The sequence below is a fragment of the Prinia subflava genome, chromosome 5 (assembly GCF_021018805.1).
Source record: "Prinia subflava isolate CZ2003 ecotype Zambia chromosome 5, Cam_Psub_1.2, whole genome shotgun sequence".
Lineage (NCBI taxonomy): Eukaryota > Metazoa > Chordata > Aves > Passeriformes > Cisticolidae > Prinia > Prinia subflava.
In genome coordinates this window covers 23,961,712-23,984,744 of record NC_086251.1, presented here as the reverse complement: position 1 = coordinate 23,984,744, position 23,033 = coordinate 23,961,712, and the positions used below count along the sequence as shown (strand labels likewise).

Sequence of the window (23,033 nt, the reverse complement as noted above, 5' to 3'; positions counted from 1 at the left end):
CACAAGCCCTAAGGTCTACACCTCGAATATCCTGTCTACTTCATGCCCCAGATGATTGTTGGGCAGCCTATTCTTAGATCTCCTCTATGCTGCCAAACTCTGGCAATACAATTATCAGTAATGGGCTTTGCCTGTCCTTGAGCCTGCTGCAGAGTGACACTAGAAGCTTCAACTTTCTCATATAACTCAGCCCTCCTGGGGGGAAAAAAGTATAAGAGAAGCCAAATGGTCTAATTAGTCTCAGACTCAGAGTCTGGAAAGGACCGACATCAGCGCTCTGCACTGCAGGAAGCAGGATGGTCCTTTTTCCTTCTCCTCAGGGGCACATACTTTTCCCAGAGGAGCAGAGTTAAAAAAAGAAAGAGACGGAAAAAGAAATAAAGGCCAAAGAAAGACAGCTCCATTTCCTCTTTTCTTGTTTTTATTTTCTCCTGAGAAGTTGAGATGTGGTCCTCTTGGCCCATCTCCTAGCAGTGCAGCTATTCAGCAGGCAGGTAGCAGGATACAATGGCTGGAAGGACTACAAGGGCTGGCCTGCTAGCCAGTAGTGCCTAGCTTCTGGAGAGGGCTGGCTACAACCCCACCACTTTGGAGAATGAGGTCAAGACTGAGCAACCAGAGAAAATTAATTTTTTTTTCCCTCTGCAACCACCTTGGAAAACCTGTTCTTTATACCTTATGTTCATTTTAGCAGCAAAAGGTAAACAATATTTGTAAATGCTATGCAGGCACTATCACTCTGAAAAATCTTGGGCTCTGATATAAATGATTAGTAGCATTTTCATTCTGCAAGTAATTCCAAATGTGTCTGTGGAGGCTTCTTGTGAAATTAGGAGCAAATCTCACTGAGTAAGAAAATCAGAATATATTACAACGTAGAAGTGATTATAAAGCTTCCATTCATAGTCTAGAATTAAAGTATAGTTTTAGATCAGAAAGCTAAATATCCTGGAAGATTCATGGAAACTCAGTTCTGCCTTTCTCATTCATATACATGAATGGTGTTTTCTAGTTTTTGTCTCTTTAGTGCAAGGATTTGTCTTCACTTATTTACTGCAGTCTGAAACCAGGAATAAATGATCAACACAGCAGAAGACCTTAAGCTGTATGTCACAAAAAATGAGTAAAAAGATGGTAAATATAGCCAAGGGACTTCTGAAAATGGTCAAACATGTATCAAACACACTGAATGTCAGAGGGTTATGAAAGATTGGTAGGTTGCTACTTGAAAAGGTCAATCTTTAGTAACAAAAATTTTTCAAAAAACCAACTTATCCCGACACAGAGACTCACACATTTTAGAAATGGAAGAATTAAAAAGGACAATTGAAAATTATTTAAAATGCCTAGCATGCGACAGGGCTACATTTTGTCACTGGACATCTTTCCTCTGACTAAAATTGAACCGAGAACAGTTTATAATACATTAGCATCATCTGCTGGATAGTGCAGGGAATACAGTTTGGAAACTGCAATACTAAGTATGATACATATCATTATTGTATTTGGCAAGCCATGCAGAACAGGCAGAACAGTTCAGACTCCTTTTTTAGAACATTTCACATTTTCTTTTATTTCTGGAACATTTTCCTCTGGTAAAACCTGGGGATTTCTGCCTAAAAAGTCCTAGCTTCATGTAGCAGAAAGTGCTATGTGATAACTGTAGGAACAGGATATTGGTATAGAATATTGGAATTTAATTACGAAAGTAACATTTATAAAAAGGGGCTTAATTATTTTAGCTGTAGAACAATTTGAACATCTTTACAATGAAACCCAAAAAAGAACTTACAGTCCCCAGGCAGCAGTCCAAGTTACCTTAAAGAGGAAATACGAATTAGAGTTGTGCCAGAAAAACATATAGCACGGTGGGAAATTGAAGTCTTGAATGTCTTGGCTGTAAGAGATGCCAGACATTAATTTGGCAGAATGGGATGTATGGAAAAGGCTGTTCAAAAATTACATCAGCAGTACTCTACAGTGATTGTTCTAAACCTCTCCAAAACTGAGCAGATGTTGAGAATCATGAACAGCTATAATGACACAGATGAGTTACTGTTTAATTTACTCCTGGCTCCATTTTTTTTGCAAGGGCGGTGCTGGGCTCTCAGCAGAAGGCCCAATGCCTGCAGCAGGGCAGCCGTGCTGGGGGCTGGACAAGAGCTCCCACCCTGGGGGTGCCTGCCCCACCAGAGCACAGCAGATACTGCATGAGCTGGCCTGATGCACCATGAGGGTCTGCTGATGCTACAGAAGACCCCAGGACTGCTCACTCTTTGCATTAACCCCCTGTCTAAAATCAGGAAATTCCAAAGGATGCAGCATTTCCAAGAGCTGCTTAGGACTGAGAAGCTTTTCCTTTGACTTCTCCTCATGCCCGTATTGCGAGGGCTCACGGATGTTCAGAGAAAGAAATACCGAATTTCAGGAACACAGGGTTGTTGTCACGGAACAGATGAGGATATTTTTAGTCTACTATCCTCTGTGACAGAAGACAATCAGAATTGTTATATTTTATACTGGGATCGCATTTAGTATGTCCTACATGGTGTAAAAAAACCCTACAAAGCAAGTATATCTTTGAAATACTGTGCTTTTGAAACAGAGAAAAAAAGGAAACCCATAAATACTGGAAAGGAAAATGACATCTTACAAAGTCACAAAGTTGCATTATATAACACTGCACCATAGCCCCAGCTACTGATCAGCTGTGTCTTGAGAAAAAGTACCGTGTTCCTTTTAAATGCTCATGAATATACATAAACAAATGCACTGCCTTTTTCGGCACCTTGCAGCAGGAAGTTTGAATATACAAATATACTGTGCTGTAGTAAATAATTGTTGGTGTGGGTTTAACTTGGTTTCTAGTAATGTTTTCTTATCTTTGATGTGTTTATTTGTATTTATGTATGGTGCTACTAGCAGCTAAAACTGTAATATGTAGGAGCTGACTATGGTGGGTATCCAGGTTCTGGCCTTTTATTAAAGTCCAACACAGATCTTTGTAAGCCTCTCCAGTCTTGACTGGCTTAAAGAATTGCCCTTTTTCAGCATTTTTTGCTGCTCCTTCTATTTATACCTTCCTTGCAAAATTCGTAGAAGCTTCACAGAGCTGTTTATATACAGCAGTATAGCAGGCACACAGTCCCAGTCTTGAAACACTTCGAGGCTGCAGTGTTCCACCCTTAAGGGTAAGGGAGCACCCACGATTTGTAGTTTCTCATGGTCAAAAGGAACAACAAAAGTTAGAGGGTCTGACCTAACCGTAATGCTAACCCTAACCCTAATGTTAGTCCCTGACCTACTCCAGAAGCGCATGGCAGTGGGTTTTGCATAAGGGTGAGATGAAAGGGAAGAGAGAAGGAAGGAAGGAAGGAAGGAAGGAAGGAAGGAAGGAAGGAAGGAAGGAAGGAAGGAAGGAAGGAAGGAAGGAAGGAAGGAAGGAAGGAAGGAAGGAAGGAAGGAAGGAAGGAAGGAAGGAAGGAAGGAAGGAAGGAAGGAAGGAAGGAAGGAAGGAAGGAAGGAAGGAAGGAAGGAAGGAAGGAAGGAAGGAAGGAAGGAAGGAAGGAAGGAAGGAAGGAAGGAAGGAAGGAAGGAAGGAAGGAAGGAAGGAAGGAAGGAAGGAAGGAAGGAAGGAAGGAAGGAAGGAAGGATCACCAGTTTCTTGCTTTCTCTTCAAATTAGATATCACGCACACTCCATTCTTTCAGACCTTTCTGGAAAAGGGTCAGAGGGCTTAAAAATCTTTGGGGCTCTTGCCCCCCACCACAGTCCATTCCAATTTCTCAGCCTCATTCCCGTGCTTGTGCTGTACTGTGCTGTGCTTATCTCCAGTAACAAGAACAAGGACTTATGTCACAGAAATTGCTACCTTACTTCTGCATGGCCACCTTCTCCAATCACAGCATGTTATAACCAACAATCCCCCAGGTATTGCTATCCTTGTCTGTTATTGCCAGTGATCCTTGGTTGGCTCCACAGTCATCCAGCTATCAGTGTTTGAGACATACATGTTGTCTTCGGAGATTCCACAGAGCCCTTTTGACAATGCAGACTGACAATCCAAAAATTAATTCAACTAACAATTGGTCAGAAGTGAAGAGTAAGGAAGGTCAACTAATATTAGCACGAGCACAGTCTGGTGATTGCCTGGGATTCCATGTAGTTTTCTATTTGCCTAAATGTACTTGGATGCTGACATGTAAGGTGTGTCATGGTTTCAGCTGGGGTAGAGATAATTTTCTTCCTTGTAGCTGGTGCAGTGCTGTGTTTTGGATTTCATATGAGAATAATGTTGATAACACACTGATGTTTTTAGTTGTTGTTGGGTAGTGCTTACCCTAAGGCAAGGACTTTTCAGTTTCCCAGGCTGTTGGTAAGGAGCTGCACAAGGAGCTGGGAGAGAGCAGCTGACCTGAAGTAAGGAAGATTCTGCACCATGGAACATCATACTCAGTATATAAACTGAGGGGAGTTGTCTAGGGTCCTGCAGATTGATGCTCAGGGATGGGCTGGGCATCAGTCAGCAGGTGATGTGCAATTGTATTGAGAGGACATGGGAGATTTTTGAGACCCTGAGATGGAAACATGCAACATGAAAAGAGGTGGTATTCTAGAAAAGAATAGTTTCGTATAATAGCTGGAAAAAAAGGAAAGGAGAAAAATTATTCATGTGATTCAGACAGTGAACTAGCAAGAAGAATCATTAGAGAAGTAAATTAAGGTGAACAAGGGTTGGCAGGATTTCAAGAAGCAGGGAACAGAAGTCTTAAAGATTCAAGATAAGAAGAAAGGAGTAGGATTTGAGACCCCAGGATTTCCTTAGGACAGTTGATCATTTGAGGCTAGAACACAAGAGCTTCATTTAAGCATCAACTAACACCTTTCTATCTTTTCTGAGGGCATGACCTAACCATTCAATCCTTCTTTTTCTTTGGAAAGGAAACTAGCCTGAGAGAACAAAAAGAAAAATAGCTAAAAATATACAGTGAATCATGGAAAATTATATCTACTAAATTTCACAGTGTACTGCAATTGCCATAGTAACCCTGGTTGGTAGATTACTGCAAGCTGTTTCTCTGCTAAATTTTCCTGGAAGCTTTGCCAGTTCGCAGTTTGGTTTTAACATGAAGTTTAATAAAGAATAACTCTGAGGCCTCACACTGTCTCCTTCTATTTCTCTTTTGCCATCTTCCCCTTTTATTCCTCTTTGTAAGAAACAAGTCCTTTAGGGAAGAGTTTTCAAAGGCATCTTTTACCAAAGTTTTAGATGGACTTATAGTAGGATTTGTGCAGTATATTATATTTCTGGTTCTTGATTTCCAATTCAGTGAAATGTAATTCTTTGTTGGAAAATTAAGTATTACTTATTGCTGCTTTCTTGGTTGTTTTTCTCATTCCATCTAACAGAAAAGTCCAGCTGGTCAGTGATTCAGCACCATATATCACAAAACAAGAAAGTAAAAAACAGCTCGAGAGGAAAAACATGAAAAGGGACTTTACCTCTTTGTCCTACTTTCTGAAACTAACAGTTTCCAACTGTGATAACAATCCTCAACCTGAGAGAAGGGTAGGAACTATAAAGAAAGAAGGCAACTCAACCAATGGATTTATTTGGTGAGAGATTCTTTCTCATATATTGCAGAGCTGCATTTCATGTGTGCTTTGAGAAACAGAGCTTTGTATTCTGCCTCCACGTATGTATAGCTTGTCTCCTTTTTCTGTTGTGTAGATTTCAGAAAACTAGAACAGGTAATGTGCAATGCCACAACAGAAGATGAACTGACTAAAATTGTTGGGAAAACACTGTGAGTTAAGTTCATCATTGCTTTTGATGAATACTTGGGAATGTACAATGAAAAACACAGTGTCATTCTTGCAGAGAAATGCTGTTGACCTTTTCCATCCAGAAGTGGAAACTTGTTCAAAACAATGGAATCCTTCTGGCAGATGTAAAGGATCATGAGCACGTGCTGTCCTATAAATGCCATTCTTTGGCCAATGAGTTATGAAACCATGATGGGCAGAACAGATCACATTTTAGATTTTGGAAGCACACAGATGATTGCTTTCTCTATCTGATACCGCTCATTAGAATGTAAAAACTTCCTTCTTTCAAGAGGAAAAACAGTATAATTGTGGACACCTAGAAGGATGAATTATGTACTCCTGGAAGAATAAAACCAGTTAGGTTTGTGACAATTGAAATACCAACTTGTGAAAAAAGTCTTGTGACAATTGAAATACCAACTTGTTAGATACAAAGGGGAAAAAACTTTTGGTGTGTAAACAGGAAGTTCCTGTTTGGCTTGATTCTGGAACATTTCAAGCCAAAGGCTGACTAGTCAAAGAAACAACTTTATGTGTCCTCAGATGCAGAAAGAAACTTTCATGCTTGCTATCAGCAAACACAGAAAAGTAAGAAGGATGCACAAGGGACATGCAACCTCTTTTGCTTTGAGAGAAAAAGAATACTAAGTTTAAAATAAAGCTTAAGGCAATACTTATGATACAAAAAGCTTTTAGAGTCAAAGCCCTTAATCTCTTAAAATATGATCCAGTCATCTAAGTAAACTTATCTTGGGCAATACAAATTTAATTCTTGCTGCTACATCAGTTCTTAGAAGACCCTGTGGTTAAATTATAAACTACTGTGTTTCATCTACAAAACAGATCAGTAATTTCCTTTTGTTGCTGCTCCCTCCTGGATGGTAAAGAGGAACTCACTAAGTTCTCTGAAAATGGAGATTTATTTTCTTTTTAATAAAACACACAGACTTGTACAAGAAATGAGTATCAGGAAAGACTGGCAGAATCAAAGAGTGTAAAATAAAACAGGAGGGGAGAGCAGTTGTACAAAATAATGTGGAGTGTCCCTTGAAATAATCTCTATCCAGTGCTTCTTTTGGTGAGAGAATTGTTATCACTATGCGGGTGTACAATTGTAGATTGAGAGAAATAATAGAGAGTAGGAGTGTGATTGGAGACTGACAGAGCTCTGGGACATTAATAAAATACTGAAAAGATTTTAAAAAAGAAAGAAGTCAAAAGTGGTAAGCAAAAAGCATATTCAAGTGAGCTCTTTTGAGGGGAAAGCATGTACAGACACAAGTAGGTCAGCTCTGAATTACTAAATTAATAGTCATTACTGGCTAAGGAAAAATATTTCACATCATCTATTTTTACAAATCTCTGCCTAAACAGTCACAAGTTGGTTTGGGACGAGCTATCTTAAATTTCTCAAAGAAAGTTCAAGTACCCTTGAGCGCTTGAAATACAATGGTATATTGTTTCAGTGCCTACGCACTGGTTCTCTCCTAGGAATAAAGCCTAAGAAACACCTTAACATAGAAATCTGAAATGAGCCATCTTCATTTCATATAAGGAAATTGGAGAAACATGTCAGATGCTAATATTTCATGTTCTATTAGAAATGAAGGACCAAGATTCTCTCACACTTTGATAATCTGTGCCTTCTTCCTACCTTGTGCAGACACATAAAAGTCTTGCAGTCGCTCCCACATATTAATAAATATTTCTCCTCAGACTATGTGGCCAGATGACACAGTGTGCTGTAAAAGAAAAGGAAGGTTTTCAAGAGAATTATCAGTCTGATAGATCAACACTCCTCCTTTGTCTTTTAGAATTGTGGTGACTTTGAGGGGGAAATCCTATTTATGTAAATGATAGCATAATAACATTTCTCGAATCACACACTGTGAGTGTTATCAAGGACAGAAATTAGGGTTTACCTTATTGGAATTATCCCCAACATAGCCCAAATCTAAAAGTGTGGTGATTTTCCCTACAAATTACTGGAAAGGGACAAAATAGAGCACCAGTAATGTTTCTGCATTTGACAAAACAGGCCCAAATGCCAAAGTGAAGAATTTCAAACAGAAGCCTCCAACTTAGTGACTCCTTGACGTTTTTTAAATCTGGTTTTCCTATGCAACGAAGATCACGTGTCATGAGGAGAGACACATTTAAGAGGTGTTAGCTGGCCAGGGAGAGAGCCTGGAGAGCTGAGTGGGCACAAATGTAATTGCAACCTAGTAACCCAGCAAACCATGCTGTCCTTTGTGCAGCCAAACAAGTAGAAGCTGGGGGAGCAATCGATCTGGAGCTACTGACACAGTAGAAGAAAGGAGGAAAATCTAGGGACACAGTTCTGTAGGTCACTAGGGCACATTATTTCCGCTACTGACTAAACAACCAATTTGCTAAATAGACATCAAGCCAAGGGATTTTCTTGGCGCTTCTCTCACATTTTAGAGTTCTTTGTTGCAGAGGAGAGAGTAGAATTACAAAGCATGTTCTATGCTTAATTGATGGCCCTTACTGACATCCAAAACCATGTAGAAATCCCAAAGCAATGAGATTACCTCTTGAACTGCAGGACAATTACGATGAACTACCTCTGACTTGCAACTTGTGTTTTTTTCTTTTCAGTCCTCCAGCTCCCTGGGTTGCAAATATATGAGACTTGACCTGTTTCAAAATGCTTACATCATTAGAGGACAGCACTACTTTCATGCAGACAGATCTGCACAGACATACACACTCTACTGCAGCATTAACAATTATTTACTGTTTTAATAGTGATGAACAAACATTGTTCGTGTTTGAATTTCATCCACCAAAACAAAGCAGCAGCCGACATCTGAGTTTTATTTCAATTTTTATCATGCTTGTGGGTTTTAAATACATTTAAATACATGTGACCACTTAGTGACCACTTCCCAATTAAGTAAAGCAAGTCAATAGGTCTTAAGACAAGTTTCAACAATGCTTCTTGAATTGCTATTAATTTTAAGAGATACAGAATTTACAGGACTTATAGTTCAATCAAATGCTTGAAATACTGACATTTTAAGAAGAATATGGAACAGGAAGCCTATAATTACTAAAATTTAATCTAAGAACCCTTAACCTGGAAAGGGTCTTGCAAGTTTGGATGTTAGAAATTATTCCGAATTCAATTTCTCACATGGTAACTCATTTAATTAGCAAAAGTCTGCTGTTAACCTACTATCTAAAATTTATTCTGAAATGCCATTTCATGGCAAAGAGAATTCAAACTATAGAGGAAATTGGGACATAAGGAATTCTAATTTTTTCATCTTTCTTATTCTTGAGAGAACTGTAGCTTTTTCTTAGGATTTCCTGATAAGGCCATGAGCAATAGCAAAGACTTGATGGACCTTAAGTCCTTTTGTGTCCTATGCACATCGGAATGCCATTTTGCCAGAGCCAGGGCAAAAAATGGAGCCTTCAACAGAGTCCAGTCTTGACCCAGAGACAACCACATCTGTAGCTGTAGCCATTTTTTCAGTGAATTGGTTCTTTAGGGGATGTAGTCAATCACAATATATTAAAATTTCACCCACAGACTTAGAGCAAGTTTTTAGAGGAGGCACTTGCAGCAGAACAACTGATGCCGATAGGCATCACGGAATATTTTCATCATATTTAGGGCAATGTAATTTAACAAAAGGCTAGGGGATAATTTTCTGATCTCCGAACTGAAGAAATCAAGCTGTAAGTTGAAGGAAGACTCATAGAATGGTTTGGATTGGAAGGCACCTCAAGCTCTATTTCTCTCTTTGAATTTCGAATGGGAAATGCTGTTTTCCCTCCCTCCCTGTCTGGAAGGGACAGCGGGGATTTGGCACAGCAGTTTCGGAGGCCTCCTGCTCCTCGTGCATGACCCACAGGGTGGCCAGAGCTGCTTGGTCACCAGGGGACGGGGACAGGGCTCAGCAACACAGGGACAGGGCTCAGAGGCACAGGGACAGGCTCAGCGGGACAGGGACAGGGCTCAGAGGCACAGGGACAGGGCTCAGAGACACAGGGACAGGCTCAGAGACACAGGGACAGGGCTCAGCAACACAGGGACAGGCTCAGAGACACAGGGACAGGGCTCAGCAACACAGGGACAGGCTCAGAGACACAGGGACAGGGCTCAGCAACACAGGGACAGGGCTCAGAGGCACAGGGACAGGCTCAGCGGGACAGGGACAGGGCTCAGAGGCACAGGGACAGGGCTCAGAGACACAGGGACAGGCTCAGAGGCACGGGGACAGGGCTCAGAGGCACAGGGACAGGGCTCAGAGGCACAGGGACAGGGCTCAGCGACACAGGGACAGGCTCAGAGGCACAGGGCTCAGCGACACAGGGACAGGGCTCAGCGACACAGGGACAGGCTCAGAGGCACAGGGACAGGCTCAGAGGCACAGGGCTCAGAGGCACAGGGACAGGCTCAGCGACACAGGGACAGGGCTCAGCGACACAGGGACAGGCTCAGAGGCACAGGGACAGGCTCAGCGGCACAGGGACAGGGCTCAGAGGCACAGGGACAGGGCTCAGAGAAACAGGGACAGGCTCAGAGGCACAGGGACAGGCTCAGAGAAACAGGGACAGGGCTCAGAGGCACAGGGACAGGCTCAGAGGCACAGGGCTCAGCGACACAGGTACAGGGCTCAGCGACACAGGGACAGGGCTCAGAGGCACAGGGACAGGGCTCAGAGAAACAGGGACAGGCTCAGAGGCACAGGGACAGGGCTCAGAGGCACAGGGACAGGGCTCAGAGGCACAGGGACAGGGCTCAGAGAAACAGGGACAGGCTCAGCGACACAGGGACAGGGCTCAGCGACACAGGTACAGGGCTCAGCGACACAGGGACAGGGCTCAGAGGCACAGGGATAGGGCTCAGAGAAACAGGGACAGGCTCAGAGGCACAGGGACAGGCTCAGAGGCACAGGGACAGGGCTCAGCAACACAGGGACAGGGCTCAGCGACACAGGGACAGGGCTCAGAGGCACAGGGACAGGCTCAGCGGGACAGGGACAGGGCTCAGAGGCACAGGGACAGGGCTCAGAGACACAGGGACAGGCTCAGAGGCACAGGAACAGGGCTCAAAGGCACAGGGACAGGCTCAGAGGCACAGGGACAGGGCTCAGAGAAACAGGGACAGGCTCAGAGGCACAGGGACAGGGCTCAGAGGCACAGGGACAGGGCTCAGAGGCACAGGGACAGGCTCAGAGGCACAGGGACAGGGCTCAGAGGCACAGGGACAGGCTCAGAGGCACAGGGACAGGGCTCAGAGGCACAGGGACAGGGCTCAGAGACACAGGGACAGGGCTCAGCAACACAGGGACAGGGCTCAGAGGCACAGGGACAGGGCTCAGAGGCACAGGCAGCCCGAGGACCCAGCTGGGCAGAGCCAGGCAGAGCAGCCAGGGAGAGGGGCAGGCCCAGCTCGGAGCCCAGGGCACCGGCAGTGACGGGCCCAAAGCCGGGCTGGCACCCCGCCCGAGCCGGGCCTGGCCCCACAGTGCCCACAGGCACGGTGAGGCACAGCGGCCATAGACACACAATAGACACACAATAGACAAAGGCCACGGCACGGCCGGCCCAGGGCGGAGTTCAAACGCGCACCCGGCCCCCGCAGGGCGGCAGGCCCCGGGGGAAGCCGGCAGAGCCATCAGGGCTGTTGGCGCTGCTCCAGCAGCGCTCCAGCCCTGACAGACAGAGCCTCCTGTAGGCAGGAGACACCCGGCTCACAGCGCGCATTCCCCAGGACACAGGTGCCCTGCCGTCTGCCCCTTGCACACCAGCGGGAGAGATAAATGCCACTGTCTTCTGCCCGTTTGGGTGGTTGTCAGCCTGCCAGCCTTGGAAACCATCCTCTGACTTTCACAATAACCATCAATTAAAGCAGGTTCGAGATGGGCAGGGGTCATGTAAGGACAGTTATAGAAAGGCTGCCCACATGGATATGAAAATCTCCTGAGGGGTAGCATATTTAGGCTGGATCCCCATTAACCGGATTACAAAAAGTTGTTACAATGAATCCTGGTTGCCTAGGCAAACACCCCCCTTTTTTAAAATAGTGTGAGTCTAAATAGTACACAGATGTTGCCTTCTTTACTAAAAATAAAATTCACGGAGGTAATGGTTTCGTAACTTAACAGTGCTAAGTGATCTTACAGGTGCTTCCCTTAGTAGCTGACGCATTTCTAAGCATGATACCATGCAACATGAAGCTTACTTTGAGCAATATTTCTGGAATTAAACTTCATCAGCTTACTGAACAAAAGACGCAGACCCCACCTGTGTGTTTTTTGCTTTCAGTGCCAAAAAGAAGACACGTGGCTGTAAGCAGCATCACTACACCAAAGGCTCTCTCTCTATGTTCTGCCTTCAGGACATCTTTGTCCAGACTTCACCACTAATCACAGTGGGTTGCAGATCAGGTGCAATCAGTCTGCAAAGCTTTGATCCGTGAGCATAATCCAAGGTGACTGCTGTTCCCCGCAGGACTTGTGCAGCCTTACAGGCTGCGGGCAGTTTTTTACCCTTTGTCAGCCCTTACTTGGTTTCACTCAGCTGCCCCTCGCACCAGAGAACCAGAGTGACCCTGATGCACTGAATGAAGGATACGCTGGAAAACAATTTTCTGAATACAAAGAGGTGAGGAAAATATGTCATGCAGGATATTTAAGCTTTGAAATTGTTAGAAATTTGGGACTGCATCTGTTACATGGAACTGTCAGCAAATATACTTTGCAAGGTTTTCACATTTCTATGCTGCATTCCCTACACCATGCAGTAGATGGCAGGAGCCAATAAAAAAAAAAATCAGTGTAATTTTTGTAGAAGTAACTAAGTTGATCGGACTTATCTTTGTTAGATTCTCATGTTTAATTTAAAAGAATTTAAGAGCAGCCTTTTTACTTTTATGGACATTATTAATACCCATAATATTTCTCCTGTTGTAAGGTTTATTTCTTTATAATGTAACTTGTATTATTAAGTAATTAGTCTTTCAAAATTGTGTTGATATTTCAGTTTTTTTTAATGAGCTCTGAGATTTACTGGACAACTTTCATAAGTTTCTTAACCTAAATTACACTTTAGATTCTGTTTCTGTGACATGTGAAATATTTGCTTCCATGATATTTGCATTTGAATACATCAGTTATACTACAAACAGCAGAAGAGGAACATGCTTTAGGCATTAAAAAAAAAAAAAGGAAATAAAACTCATATCAGAATTAATCAAAACAAATATAGGTTCAAATATTCACTGGCAAGGATGGCCTCTCCTGTGTAAATTATTCCTCCCAGGTTTAATAAAAAAGAAAATATTTTACTTTGACTATCAATCAAGATTCCTTATGAAATATTTAGTAGCTTTTTTTGAAGTGCTGAGTTAAATTGTAACTATGAGGAACATAATCTTCTGTAGTCAGAATTAGTTGCTTACTACATCTTACAGTCCAAAGGGACCTAGCAGACAAACATAAGCAAGCGTTATGAGAATTTCTTCTTTGAATTCAGCATGGTCCAGCCCATCTCTGCTTCCCGAGAGGAGACAAGTATCTGTTTGATAGTGTGTGCTCTTTGTCCAGCCAGCTGAACATCTCAGCTTGTGCTTGCAGAGGTCAAGGGCTTTAAGACTGAATTTCCATGAGAGTGGTAAGATGGGCTGCAGCCCTGCCTCGTCTCCTATAGGAGTGTGCCTCAGCATTTACAACCTCTGTGTGTAACTCTGCCTCTCCTGTGTTGCTGGAGGAAATGAAGCATATGGCTTTAAGATATCAGAGAACAGACAATTAATTGTGCAAATGTGGAACCAGGCAAGTATTGTTACTTTAATTGAATCTGGAAGCCCTGTAGCTCCACTATTTCCAACTATCACTGTCTGGATTTTCAATTATCTCAGGTATGACTCGTAAACATCTGGCTAAAAGGAAGAGCTACCACCATAACTTTTATTCTGTGATTAAAAATACGTTCATATCAAAGTGGATCACTTGGGGATAGACTGTTACTGTAAATTTGTTAATGCAAGTTTAACTGAGAAATCTGGTTTAATGTGAATGAGGCATATGTAACGATTTTGACCTCTTAAACATACTTGCAATCCTTGTAGATAAGCAAGCCATGTCTGTCCTGAAGCGCTCCTGAGCTTCAGTTGTCAGAGCCCTGGGCACAGTCTTTCCCTGCTGTGAGGACTTGGCTGCCTGTGCCGTGGTCAGCACTGATTCCTGCACCTGTAACCAGGAGTGAGGCTGCTGTGCAAGGAGCTCTGTGAGGCTGGGCTGCCGGGAGCCTCCCTGCAGGGCTGCGGGGAGCCTCCCATCCTCTTAGGCTCAAGCCCTTCCACAGTCCTGGCTGAGCTGTGTTGCTGTTTTGTAGTCTGGCCATGTTCCTTCCTGAGCCAGATCCCCTGATCTCAGTGTCTGGATTGCCTTTGATCTGCTACATCCCTGAAGACTTGTCTGGCAAGCACTGGATTGTCCTCTGACCCTGTGTAGTGTCACCAGACCTGCTCAGGTAGGGTGGGACTTCACCCTTGTTGGTGAGGGCATTGCCCTGCTATGACCCTTGGCTCCCAGCTCACCTTGCCTTGCAGAGCAGCTCTCCTCTGCTCCCTCACACCAGGTCACTGGAGCCCCTTCTTAAGTAAAAATCTTTTCTAGTGAGCCAGTGAAATGCAAATATAATCCCAGGTCCTTACAGAAAGTGTAGTTAGTTATATCTAATAGCTGGCGTATTTTCAACAGTGCACCAGAGCAAATTTGTGTTCGTAAAACACTTGAGAAGCTAACAGTGCTTATCTTAGGCTGAGTCTGTTAAATCCCCATGATAAAGTGAAAAACCCTGGACTGCATTGTTTTTCAACCAGAATCACAGTACTGTTTTGGTTATTTTGTTTTTCAGCTGCTGAAGGCAGAAGTATAACTCATTAACTGAAGGTACCTGTTCTCATTCATATCCTATAAAGAAGTAATATATTTCATCAAGGCAAAGGGCAACAAAATATGAATATTTGAAGCCATGATTACTCCTCTTCTAACCTTACTGGGTGTGGAAAGAGGCTTTTTATTTAAATCCCTTATGATAAATTTATTACTTCTGCCATGTATTATTTAGCAAGAGAATATAGGCAGATTTGGAAGAGGAGAGAGTGATTTAAGGAAGAGTTAATAACATGATACAGTGGAGCAGAACTGAAGGCAGACCTCAAAAGGCTATGGTACACAGTGATGGTATTTCTTCTGGGACATGCAATCGGTGACAGTCATGTTTACTGTTCCATCAAACTTTGATTAATTTTTGAATGACTTGTCAGCTCAGGAAGCTACTGGCCACTGCCTGGTACACTGAGTTTATACAGGCAGGCACTGGTTAGAAGGGACTTCTCTCAGCTCCTCAGCTCCTCTGTTCTAATGAAGCTGTTCATGTCTCTGGCTATAGTACTTTCAAACTCTAGAGCTTATCCCTCAAAGTCAAGCAAACATATACCTATTCCCTTGTGGTCTGTTCAAACATGGGATCCATCTCCATAAAACCTTGCTATTGCTCACACTGGATCTACTGCAAGAGTAACCACGTAACTGAGGCCATTATGATGGGAACATGTCACCCTGGTTTTGAAGACTTTTTTAAGCCTTCTGTTATGTTCTTCATATTGGAGTCAGAAGTTTCACCTTATCACACTTTCTACTATAAACACTGGCCATATTTTGCTAACTGTCTTTTATTGTTTACATATTTCTAGGTAGGAGGAGAAATGTGATTGACAGTTAGCTCGACCAACGTGGATTGAGAGGTGGAATTCCATCCTCCAATCCATGGGCACCATGGGAAATGTATAAAACTGGGTTTTGTAAATAAACTCGCTCTCTTTTCCTGCTTCGCTCACCAGTATGTCCTCGTGTGGTTCTTCCCGTGTCCACTGTGACAGGAACACCTGTGGAACTGGGACACTGTGAAGTCTCATAACTCCAACTAGGCTGTTCACCTGCGGACAACTAAAGTCCAAGCACATATCAAACTTGTTAGATAAGTCTTCAGACTGTGAATTCAATGGCATTTTGTCTTGGGGGCCACTGCTGTGGTTCTTATTTTTCAAGATTAAGATTATCTGGATTGAGAGCTGTTTGATGTGTTCCCCAGGGGTTGGTATTAGGACTGGCACTGTTTATGCCACACCTTTGTCCATGACATGGACAGTGGGACTGAGCACACCCTCAGCAAGGCTGCTGACAGCACCAGGCTGTGTGCTGTGACTGACACTCTGGAGGGAAGGGATGGCATCCAGAGGGACCTTGGCAGGCTTGAGAGATTGGCCTGTGTGAACCTCATGATGTCCAACACGGCCAAGTGCAAGGTCCTGCACATGGGTTGGGGCAATCCCAAGTGCAAACACAGGTTTGTCCTCAGGGAAAAGAATGGATTGAGAACAGTCCTGAGGAGAAGAACCAGGGAGACTGGTGGATGAGAAGCTCCACATGAGCCAGCAATGAGCTCTTGCAGTCCAGAAAGCCAACCATGTCCTGGGCTGCGCCAAAAGCAGCATGGCCACCAGGGTAAGGGAGAGAATTCTCTCCCTCATCTCTGCTCTCATGAGACACCACCTGAGTACTACGCCCAGCTCTGTGGTCCCCAGCATAAAAAGGATATGGACCTGTTGGGGTGGGTTCAAAGGGGGTCCCTAAAATGAACAGGGGCCTGAAACATCTCTGCTATGAAGACCAGCTGAGACAGTTGGGATTGTTCATCCTGAAGAAGAGAAGAATTCAAGACCAGCTGAGACAGTTGGGATTATTCATCCTGAAAAAGAGAAGAATTCAAGAAAGCCATACAGAAGCCTTTCAGTACCTAAAGAGGGCCTACAAGCATAGGGAGGGATTGCTTATTGGGGAGCCTAGGCATAGCATAAGAGATAATGGTATTAAACTGAAAGGGAGTAGGTTTAGATTAGATATTAGAAAGAAATTCTTTACTGAGGGTGAGACACTGAAAAAGGGGGGAGCTAAAGGATCTTTAAGGTCCCTTCCAAACCAAACCATTCTATGATTCCATGAGGTACACTGGAAATGAAGATCTCGTCCTGACCATTAGACCCTGGTGTATAAATGCTGTTTGTAAGCCCTTCAGCATGGGCCAGGATCAATATGATCCAAAGGGTTATTTCCTCTCACAGGCAGAAGCCAGCTCACTGTGGCCTGACCAGATGCTAACTATTTGCAGGCTTAGTGCCAGTTGTCCAATGCCTTCTAATAATTACAGACTGGGTACTGCTATCTCAGTTTTACAATTTTATGCAACTATATAAAGCAAATAGATATTTCAAAACCTTTTTTTTTTCCTGAATTAAACTAAGAAATCTTGTGGTGTGATGGGATGTAAGACAAATACAGTGTTCCACAAACAGGCCTTTTTATGCTACAGATCCTCCCCAAAACCCATATATACGTATTAAATTTCCTTCATTTGACACCGCAAAATACTCTCTACTCTACACTTTCTTCTTCCACTGCTTTCTCAAAACTACATTTTGCCTAGATATAAGATATATTTTTAAAAAGCTTTTCAAAGCTCTTGGCTTCCCAAAGCCCTAGTGGAAGTGATGGAAAATGTTTTTAATGAGTCCTGAAGGCAGCCTAGAGGTTGCACTGACTGAAACATCACATTTTTAACAGAACTTGCTTCCTTAATACAGCTGTGATCTCTCTCCATCCTAAACCTTCTTCACCTATACTCTGTCTCTCTCCCCACCTTAGTCTACCTTCATAGTTCCATCACTCTCAGTGGCAAAACAGTAGTTACTAACTTAGCCTGATAGCTACAATTTTGTATTGAACAGCCTGTTGATAACAATTGTATGTCAGACTGATGGCATTTCTAGCCTTACATCATGAGATCTACTGGAAAATCCTAAAAACTTAGGAAGATACTATTTTGGGGGTTTGTGAGTCATTAAGTATGGCTCAGGTCCTGTGAGCATTGGGGAATAAAAAAAGAAGAAAGCAGGGTCATGTGCAATGTGTTGGTATCACTGATTATACACAGAACTTGGTAGAAGCAAAACTAAAACACATTATATTATTTTCAGACAAAAGTACTTGGTTTAAAATAATTTCTTCAATCTCTTGTTACAAAACTGCAAGTCTAGAGGACAAATTTTACCTTATGCTTCCATCAGGTGACTGTTATTCACACAGAAAGAGAAGGAATAGAAGACTGACTATCTCCACTTCAGACATTTTTGTATTTCTAAACTATCATTAAAATGTCACAATCCCACTGTAGTCCTGTTCACTTCAGGATTTTCTCTCTTATCACAGTAGTCAGTCGGTTTGGTCTCTTTGCTTTTCTTGCCATTGTGCACAATTTAATATCACCATCACAGGAGGATAATGATAGCACATCACAGAAAGTTTCTGTTTTCAGCTGCATATGCCGGGGTGTAACTGAACCTGTTGATGATATAAATTGTTCCTGTAACTTTTTGAGGTTTCAAAATGCTGCCTGCTCTTCTTCCAATAATTACAGGCTATGGCAAATCAGTTCACTTTCTCTGAGTAGGCCAGAGAAACCATATTGACAAGCACATGGAAGAGAGAAAGAACTGATAAATTTCTGTTAAATGTTCACACCTCAGTACTCAGAAAAGTCACTGCCCAAATTCTAAATTGAAATTCATCATCAAAGTTGGTATTAATAAGCCATATATCAGCCCCTGACAGAGTCCAGAAGCTTAATACATCTTGGAGAACAAACTTCTTTCATAATCCTACAGGTGGTCTCTCCAGATCAGTGCAAAAGCTGAGTAAGACTGATGTGGGGACTTTCCATCCTAAAGGCCATAGAGAATAACCAGGGAGAGATCTGGGCAGCCATATTCAGTGAAACTACATGCACCAATCTGAGATTCAAGTAGGACCATCCAGAATAATTTTAGGGAACTGGGAGATACTTGCTTAAAATTTCCGATTTCCTTATGTCATTATCTTTCCTTGGAACTCAGAAGACATTAGACACCTTCTCACCAAGGTGGCAGGGATCATTCAGAAGCCTTTGATACTTATTTCAAGATTTGTAGGTGCTGTTTTGACATGGTGAGACAGGAATCTCCCAGATGCTTCTCTGCCCTTTGGAGGAAATGGGAAGTCCATGCTATATCATGCTATAAACCTCCTGTTTACAAGCAGAGAAGGGCTGGTGGCAGATGTGGTGGTTGTCACGATCCAAGCAGGAATCGTGATAGGTTCATGTGATCTCAGAGTGCAAAAAGTACTCAAGGGGACAATAGTTTAATCATACAACAAATGCACCTTTATTGAGTGCCAACAACACTTGCGATAGAGGGAATGAGAAAGGAAAAATAGGATACAGAGCGAGGAAAGGGGGGCAGGGGGATATAGCTACCAATGGCAGAGGCGTCCTCGTGGCGTGGCGTCTGGCCAATGGATCCGTCTTCTGTCCGTGGGGAGATCTCAAAGTGTGAGTCACAGGGGGAAGCTTTTATAGTCATTTCAGAAGCGGGGCACACCTGGCCAACACGGGGGGAGCACCCGAAAGTCATTGTGAGGAGCCCCGTTGCTCTGGGAATCAGGTGCAACCGTTCAGATCAGGCAGGTCTGGGACAAGCAGGTCTGGGCCTGGCCGCAGGTAAGCACAGGCTGTCCAGCCATCCATTGTCTGTGTACAAGTTCCCATGGGAGCCAGCTCCGGTCCGGTGGACACACCTGCAGTTCAGTGCTTGGTACACACACACACCTTGGCTTAGGCCCAAGCCCCTTGCACACAGTCCCTTCCTTGACAGGGGACCTTGACGAAGGTCGTGAGGCAAAACCAGGGACCCTCGGGCCCTGACTCTCACAGTGGTTGGAGGCTGTCTGGGGTACAGTGACTGTGAAATAATAGAGTTTTCAATATTTGGTGAAACAAGGAGGGGCATCAACAAAACTTCTACACTGGACTTCTGGAGAACTCATCACCACTACTGTTATGATAAAGAAATTCATCACCAGTTCTGTTATGATAATGATGTGGAGGTTTACTTTCACTTACATTTTATTTCTGATTCCAGGCTCTAACTGATGTCTCACAAAACCTTTAGATACCTAGTTAGATGCAAAACACCTCTGTTTGCTTTCTGATGCAAAGCTCTGCATTGTCAGTTGCATTATTCTTGGAGTTCTGGTTAATGGAAGGAACCTTTTACGGTTTCTTTACAGCAGTCACTGTCCACAGCTTAGACTGTGACTCCTCCACCATGAATGCCTGTAGTATGAAGGTGAAGTGACCTCTAGCAAGTTGACATTTGTTTCCTGTAAGCTGATTACTGAAACCCTGATTACTCAAAAAGCCCTTTTATTCTTTCCATCCTTGTTAAACACTTGTCTCACATCAAGTGAGTTTATTTACTTCCACCAAGGACTAAAACCCCAGCTCTACAAGGATCTGGTTCAACAAATTCTTTTACAAGCATTATTTATCCAAGGGGTTTGATATAAATGCATGCTCCACAATGGACACCATCCCCTTTCCTTTTCCTCCACCATGTAGCAACTTAAGAAAATGGTACAGATCAACCTCTTCCTGTACCTTTTTTATTTCGTACTTCCTGCTCACACAGAAAAATGGGGCCATTTAATTTTTTCTGCATATATTTATGGACACATTTACTTCCTTAATTAAGCTATTATTTTATTTTAAGAGGATGCCATCACTGTAAAAGATCATAATAAAATGTTAAAGTTACCATCTACTACTGAAAGAATGGAAATTATTTATTTCTTATCATTAGCAGTGTTTGGTTTATCACTCATTTTGGGGCATGCATACTGAAAACAGACCAGAAAGTTTCACTTCTGCTTAAGACTTTTTTGCATTAGAACAAGACCACTTTGAATAAGCTGCAAACACAGCAGAAAATTATATTCACATTAGATTCTCTATGGAATTACAGAGTAAGGGTTAATTCCCAAAGACTGTTCCATATATTTTGGATTTTACAGAACCAAAGACTTGGCGTTCTACCAGAAAATTGAGGTTTAAATTATCATCCAAATAGTGCAGGCAGCTGCCTGTAGCTATTTTTTATTGTACACAAGAAAAGAAAACAAAAGTAAAGTGAAAGATATTATAAAATTCTCTTTGATTTCTTATATGTCTGAATCATGAAATTGAGTGTCTACATAAGAAGTTCCTGTTTCTTTAGATGCTATGGAATATAAGCTTGTACCTCATTCAGGGTAATCTCTGCCTCAATCCATATTGGTATTACTTATACTTTTTATCTGGCTTGGAGATGTTAAACCTTGGGCAGCCACTTGGCTGTATAGTAGGGGTTTATCCAGACAAGTAAACGGAGTGGCAATAACACCTGTGTGCTTTGGGCTGTTACAAATGGCTCATTAAATGTTGAAATACATTTCTGATCTTAAGAAAAGGATGAGACAGAGACAGATGTTACAGATATAGATTTGATCTAGGACTGACTGTATCAGGAGCTACCTGAAGCATCATCTCTTCTCTCAGGTCTGGCGGCTGATCTTTGCTTGCTGTGAAGGAAAAATAATGGAACATTGCAGATAAGAGAAATCTTCTCCTCTGATTTGTTAATTTTGTACATCTGCTCACTTTTTAACATGCCTGTCCTGCAGCTGGCCTTGATATCTTTGTTACTGAGTTGCTTCCTACCACAAAACCTATTTTGAATCACCTTCATTCATAGTCACTCGAGTGCCTATGAAATACAGGGAACAAAGTAGCTTAAAAAACATCTGTGTAGTTGGTCAGCAACTAAACCCCCTGGTGCTCAAAAGCTTCTTCTTGTGAAAATAAAAATCTCCTCACAATAGAAATATTAAAACAGGTTTGTCTGTACAGGGCTTTCTGTGATCTTAGGAAAAATAACAATCTCACATGGCATTTAAACCAGTGATGGAAGTGCTGAACAACTCTTCCTTCTCATTTTCTTTTCCTGCTAAGAATATGTGTTTGCCCTCCCACAGGCTACTGGAAGGGTGAGATGACTTACCTGACCCATTTGATGAACTACATTTTCAAAACCACATTTAATAAATTAATTCTTCATTTCCTTATGTAGAATGGAGTCATTGCATACTGTATTAGGAGCTTTGTTAATACTGAGAATCAAATGTAAGATTTACTTAATGCAGGCAAACAGCAAATGCAAAGGATCTGCTTTTGACAGGTTAATTTTCAGCACAGGCGAAAATACAGACTTGACTGTCCTCAAAAACAGTCACCTGTATATTCCCTGAGATCTCATTTGCTGTGGCAGAAAATACTTCAAATTTTAAAATGAATTAGTTAGAACTGATTCCAGTAAGGGCGTTTGAAGTGTACATATCAAACTTGCAAGAGTTCCAGATTTGCTCACATTGTAGAAAGTTTTCTGTTTACTACCAGTTAAAATTGTACTTCTGATCCTGAAGCTATAGGGACAAGAATTTTCTGTAGAATATAAATAAGGAAGGAAATATGGATTTCTTGTGTAGGGTGATAAACAGATCAATACTACATGAAAGAGATATCGATGGGTATGAAACTTAAGTAGTGAAGCATGCTCCTTTTATAATTTCAAAATTAACAGAACTTTACACTGGAACTTATATAGGATTTTTTTTTAGCATAAGCTGGAATTGTACAAGGATGGTTGGAAGAAAGCAGAGATTTAGAGCACAAAGTCAGCACTTTAGGAAAGAATTTATTAAGATGGGCATTTTACTAATAGAAGACTGAGTGATTATCCCAGTAGCACAGAGAAAGAAGTATCTGCTGACATATAAACTAGCCATCTAGGAAAAGAAAAATGTAACCAAATGAGAAGCAGTATTTCGTTCCACTTTGAAGGAACATTTAGATAAGATACAGGGCAATTCAATATGATACACATAATTGCTTCTGAAGAGAATAAACAAAGAACTGATCTATAGTAATGTATACATGCACAAATCAAAGCAAAATTTGGGGTGGAGGGAGTGGGAGGAGGAGCTTTACTTTGAGTATGACAAAGAAAAGTATCTCTGGCTAATCAAATTGTATTCAAAAGTCATGAAGCTGTCAAAGCTACTGAATGATGGCTTCTGGGATAAAATCGAACTTTGCAATGCAGAAAAACTGGAAAGTTCTGAGGATTGACATTGAGTACCAACTCTCAGGAAGACTTTTAGACATGCAGTAAAATCTGCCAGTTCCTT

At 42.3% G+C, this 23,033-nt stretch overlaps 1 protein-coding gene across 7 annotated transcripts in view; it reads right to left on the bottom strand.

Moving 5' to 3' along the window:
- The window catches only part of C1QTNF4 (C1q and TNF related 4), a 49,063-nt gene extending 29,410 nt beyond the window's left edge, over positions 1-19,653 (bottom strand). For 2 of the 7 annotated variants that reach the window (XM_063398384.1, XM_063398388.1), the window contains exons 1-4: positions 19,228-19,346; positions 17,986-18,275; positions 8,385-8,490; positions 7,484-7,571 (exon numbers count right to left, since the gene is read on the bottom strand). In XM_063398384.1, coding sequence (XP_063254454.1) covers positions 7,484-7,523 — 40 coding nt within the window. In that variant the 5' untranslated portion in view covers positions 7,524-7,571; positions 8,385-8,490; positions 17,986-18,275; positions 19,228-19,346. Of the gene's footprint in view, positions 1-7,483; positions 7,572-8,384; positions 8,491-17,985; positions 18,276-19,227 lie in introns of all 7 variants that reach the window. The other 5 variants (XM_063398386.1, XM_063398383.1, XM_063398387.1 and 2 more) reach the window with 5 other exon arrangements.
- Positions 19,654-23,033: the final 3,380 nt, after the last annotated feature.